Source organism: Vespula pensylvanica, chromosome 10, assembly GCF_014466175.1.
Source record: "Vespula pensylvanica isolate Volc-1 chromosome 10, ASM1446617v1, whole genome shotgun sequence".
Lineage (NCBI taxonomy): Eukaryota > Metazoa > Arthropoda > Insecta > Hymenoptera > Vespidae > Vespula > Vespula pensylvanica.
In genome coordinates, this window is record NC_057694.1 from 6954837 (window position 1) to 6960713 (window position 5877).

The 5877-nt window shown below is 35.2% G+C and overlaps 1 protein-coding gene across 1 annotated transcript in view; it reads right to left on the reverse strand.

The window, feature by feature from the left end:
- Window positions 1–4009: 4009 nt before the first annotated feature.
- Window positions 4010–5877, reverse strand: part of LOC122632365 (IQ and ubiquitin-like domain-containing protein) — a 2070-nt gene continuing 202 nt past the window's right edge. Inside the window, exons 1-2 of the mRNA XM_043819074.1 lie at window positions 5736–5877; window positions 4010–5238 (exon numbers count right to left, since the gene is read on the reverse strand). The exon at window positions 5736–5877 is cut by the window's right edge and continues 202 nt beyond it. Of these exons, the coding sequence (XP_043675009.1) occupies window positions 4017–5238; window positions 5736–5877 (1364 nt within the window). The 3' untranslated portion in view covers window positions 4010–4016. The remainder of the gene's footprint in view (window positions 5239–5735) is intronic.

A 5877-nucleotide genomic window follows, 5' to 3' on the forward strand; every position in this document is an offset into this window, starting at 1 on the left:
CGACTGTACATACAACCAGCCGGCCACTAATACTACCGCAAATTCCTGGCTAGTTAGAAAAGGATAGAAACGTGTTATCGTTACGTCATATTCCTATGTCAAGGAAGCTTTCCTGCTGGTGCTCTGCTGATTAATATATCGTTTGGATTACCGAGAATATCTACGCGGATTTAAATGTTCACCAAGGTAAAGTTTGGTCCCGTTGAACGATCGATCGAAAAGCGTTAGATTATACCTATCTATAATATCTATCCTCCTGTTTAAAACAATTTAAAATCAAAACATATCTAATTTTCGATTAATTTAGAATTGTAGAAAATGTTGTCACTCATCTTTTTGTCGTTTCTTTTTTATCGCTTTTAAATAATGATTTAACAGTCCGATATCTGGTTTATCGTTCATACCTTTTAACATTCACGATCGACCTACTCGATGGTGATGAACTCGTTGATAATGACCATCCGACAATTACGCGAACAATTAGTGAGTTCTTTAATAAACCGTTTTTAAATCGACTTCACAAATCGATGCAATTAGTCATTCGTTGAGGACGCTTACGCGTTACATACATAGTTTTATATATATATATGTATATACATACACATATACATATAGATAAATTATATCTATTCACCGTAACATATGGTCTCACCAATATACGGAAAGAACGTTTTTATTTCTGATGAAAATGATGAACAAGCTTTCATATAAAATCGTTAGTCGTTGACAAGCAGCGTTATGGCAGTGTCCATTAGCTCTTTAACCACGTCGATCCCCGTATAAAACGTACGAACGATACGTTGCTCCAATTTCTCATATATATATATATACAACATATATTATATATACATGTGTGTGTGTGTGTGTAAAGGTATATGGGTGTGTGGTAAAACTCATTAACGTGCTTGAAACGGACAATGCATTAGCTGGATAAAGTTATCGTTTAATCGAAACGTAGGTAACGTCGCGAATGTCATTAGGAGAGAAAGAGAGAGTAATAAATCGAGCGTGAAATTTTCTAGCGAAAAGCTGCCACGATTCGCAAGTTCGTTTCGTAATAAAAGAAAAAAAAAGAAAAAAAAAGATTAAACACAACTGCGCGGAATGATTTTATTCGAAAATTTATACGTCGAACGAACGTCAAAGACTCTTTTAAAATTCCCCTATATACTTTACGCATATGGATATTCGCTTTGTTCTTTTTCCTCCTCGATCATTTCGTCAACCTCTCTCTCTCTCTCTCTCTCTCTCTCTCTCTCTCTCTCTCTCTCTCTCTACATATATATATATATATATATATATATATATATACATAAATATTGTTTTCTACCGAAAAAAAGGAAAACGTAACATAGTTGACCGTGTGAAACGATTTTGATAAATAGCCGTATACGAAAGTTGCAAATTAGATTTCATTGAAACAGTTTCAATCAGGTTTGAGAAAAAAGATAAAAATTTTGTTTAAGATTCAAAAGAAATTGTAGAGATTATTCGATTCGTAGGTGAGTATCGTAAAAGGGAAGAAAGGTAAAGAAAGACCGCGAAGAGAAAGTAAGGGTCTTGAATTTGCATTTAAAGAGGACCGTCTATTTGACGTTGATATATCTATCCTTGTCTATATCGTAGAGTTAAGATCAGTTTTATTTATTGTACTACGTTCTGCATCTGTACTTTTGCACGTCCAACCACGAGAAAGAAAGATAGAAAGAGCGGAGAAACGAGAGAGAGAGAGAAAGAGAGAGAAAGAAAGAAAGAGAGTACATACGAAACTATTCTAATTTAAACTCCGAAACTTTATTTCAATAGTAAAGCCACACGGCTATCGGTACTATGTTTAATAACTTTACGTGCCTAACGTAACATTTCGCAACTATAAACGATCCTTGTGCCGGAAATGAAGACAAATTACTTAAGTTCCCTGGCACGTCTTATCTTCCTTTGGCTCTTCTTGCTTTAACGACGAAACAGAAGTGGATTTGTAGTTACATCGGGTTAATAAAAATGTTTATAGATATAAATATGTATCATACGGACGTTTATACGCTCATGAAAACTTTTATTGATTCCAATTACGTTCGACAAAGTACCAAACAAATGTATCCAAATGTAAGAGGAAGTCGTTTCGGGTCTCGTCCGTTTCGTGTCGTAAGAAAAATGCGAGGATTATTATCGAGGACAATGAGAGAAGGGATTGTTGGACAATGAGAAAAACGTAGATAGATATCAAAATTCGGCTGGGAAGGTTTAAGGTCCTTCGTAAGGTGTTACAAATCGTAAGAAAAAAGGGGAAAGTAATGTTGCTGAAAATTAAGATATTCTAGAGCATCTCCACTCAACTCACCACCACCACCATCTCGATTCAACCCCTTCCTCGATTCTTTCTCGACGGCAAACGACTCCTCGTAGATCAAGAGTTCTTCTTGCGACCGTAGTAATATATCCGACCACACATTCTTTCCCTTTTCTTTTATAATCTTTTTCCTTTCTTACATTTTCCTTCCTTCCATCCTTCTTTTCCTTTATACTTAGTACATCAAAAAGAAAAAAAAAAAAAAAGAAAAGAAAGACGACTGACGACTTTTTCCAACTTCACATATGCGAGCGCAATTGTACGTCGTAAAAGAAAATAAATGAAATGCATAATTATTGGAATTTAATCGTAAGGAAGAGAAAAAATGAAACAAAAAAATACAAAGAGAAGAAAATAAAATACGAAAAGAAATAGAAATACAATCTGTCGAAAAGTTTTCTCTGATTTCTCTTTTTAAAGTCGTGCTAGTCTGATATGTATGTCCGAGACGACAGAATCGACTCGTTGTACCGTATTCGAAAAGAGAGACTTTCTCGTTCAAAATGACACCCCTGGGAAACGTTCCGTTGAAACGTTCTCTTCTCTTCGTCGTTCTGAGCGAAAACTCTTCGGGACATGTTAAGCTCTCATTGTTCTCGATGCCGGCTGAATATTCCATCGTCTGAATAGCCGACGATAGGAGCCGTCTCCGGTTTAACATATTTCTGCCCTCACCTCTCTCACCCCCAAAAGAAAAAAGAAAGGAAACGATACTTCACCCCCAAAATATATATATATATATACATATTTTTTGTTTACATTAAACTTTAGGACCATTTATAAAAGAATATTTTATACTCTTGGATATATGCATTCACCTATTTAGTTTGACCTTGTTATTTATGATTTCTAAGGGATGGATAAATAATAAGGGATCTCTTGCTCGTAAATCTTTTTTTATCCAAATTCGTTCGACGGTCCAAAGAAAAGTTGAAACATTTTATCGTCGTTTTATCATCGCCTTTGGCATTGAAATGTAGAAAAAAAAAATATAGAAAAAAAAAACAGAAAGAGAGAGAGAGAGAAGGAAAGAAGGAAGGAAGGAAGGAAGGACGTCGTTCGTCCTTGAAGTAGTTATGAGAATGCCATTTAAAACGTTGGACGCATTCACGAGTACCTTCTCTCTTAGACGGAAACTTAGTTTATAAACTGCAACGCGATTAACTCGCGCTATCAACGCGACCAAAAGCTTTTCACGAAAGCACGAAGACAGGCTCGACGAAAGAAGCAGAACAACGATAACTTTTAGACTTTAATTCGTGTTCTGCGTCCTTCCTCTTCGTCTTCTTCTTCCACTTCTTCTTCTTCCACTTCTTCTTCTTCTTCTTCTTCTTCTTCTTCTTTTTCTTTCTCTTCTACTTCTGTTTTTTCTTCTTTTTTTTAATCGTACGTTCGCACGATTAAATATTTAAGTCAAACTTACATTTCATATCGTCCATTTCATTTTTCCTCTCTTTTCTTTTTTTCTTTTGATTAATTTTTATATTTATATTTAGCTATCATCATCATCCATATCATAAAAGGCAAAGTAAAATTGCGTTATCTTTTTTTAACGCGTCGTATCGTATGTTCGCGCGCAAAAAGTGTCAGATCAAATTTACATTTTGTATCATATATATATATATATATATATATATTTATGTTACCAACTACGGACAATGGTAAATCAAAAGTCGATATTTTTTTTCGTTTCGAATAAATATCGAAAAGAAAGTTTAGCTTGCAAATTTTTCATATGAAACTTTCGGAGAAGTTCACCGTCGTAAAAATCTTCAAGATTTCTTATCGTCCGATGTTTGAGAGCTTCCTCTTTGGTCAACAGTAAAGTATTCCAGGGTGACCATTCTACGTCATTACGAAAACGTAAGAGACACAATCGATCGAGCTGGTCGCACTCGGAAATAGCGGATTTTCCGTGCCAGATGCCGTTCACCAGACGATAAACGACCTTGGGAGATATAACGAAAGCAAAGCCCGAGTGACAACGGTTACTCGTCTCTAGACGCCTGACCTCTCTCAGCATTCGTCGATACGGCTCGTAGACGATCCTTGGAGTCCTACCAGGACGTAAACCGATGCAGTAAACGCACGACGAGAAATTTCTAAATCTATGACGACGACGATATTTTGCCGACGATAAAATTCTACCGCAGGATTTGCAAAATCTTTTTATAGTACGATCTGTATCTCCGTTGATAATACCTCGTTGATGACTCTTTAAGAAATTATTTGCAAACAATAAAAAAGCTATTGTAATGCGATCTCTTAGACAATTCAATTTGGACACATCGATTTTAAGAGATAAAAGATCGATCTCTTGATTTATAAGATAAATCAATTCGTCGGAATAAACGCAGGTATGCGGCTCGGCCTCTTTTTTAATTTCGATCAATAACTCCATACGCTTGAAACTCGTAAAATCGTTTTTCTTGCTAATCATGTCGTAGAGATTACGAAATCGTCGAGACCTTTGAACGATCGGCGTGTCTACCAAGATCGATTCTCCTTGATTAATCCTCCAAAGGACAGGTTTCGAAAGCTCCTCGAGGAAGTTGCGTCTACGTCGTTCCTTCAACTTCAGCTTCGCCGCACTCTTCATCGCGTCTATCTTACGAAGGAGTTCTACTTCTCTCGATAGGATGAGACTACAAACGGCGATCTTCGACGGGTGGAAAAGCTTACCGGTCACTCGTTCGATCTCCAAAATACGCCATTGGTCCAAAGCGTTGTAGAGCCGATCGAAATCGGATTTCGTTTCCGGCTTCAAACCATCTAACCTCTCAAGATCTATCCTCTCGAGTGGACGCCTTGAGTCTTCTCCAAAATCGTTTCTTTCTTGAATGAAATTTTGAGAGGAACTTGGAGTAGCGTATCTTGCACGATAAGCTCTATCGAAAATAATACAATTTTCGTGATAAATAAACCACCGAAGATATATATATATATATATATATATATATATATATTACTTATAATGATATATTACTAATGTATTAATGAAAATATCATTTAATCGAATGAACATTTTTTAATATATGTATCTTATAGATATAAGAATATAAAATTAAATTAGAAGAAAGATTCTTATCTTGTGTAGATATTTAACGTTATTAAAAAATTACATTGATATGTTCCAGCGAAAATAACATAATTTTCGTGACAAATAAACCACCGAAGATATTACTTGTAATAATATCTGATGTATTAATGACAATATAATTTAATGAAATGAACATTTTTAATATAGATATCTCATAGGTATAAAGATACAAAATTAAATTAGAAGAAATATTCTTATCTTGTGTAGACATTTAACGTTATTAAAAAATTCATTCTTAAATCGTCGTGATCGAATGGATCGTTTGATTAACCAATATATTATTACCTGTAAAATCTCTGTATCTTGATTGCACTAGCTTCCTTCGATAAATTCGTCGATCCTATTAGTTTCGTGGCCGTGTTAAAAATACCACGGACTCGAATAAATCTGTCTTCTAAGTCAGGCACGTAGCTCGTTCGAATAGACT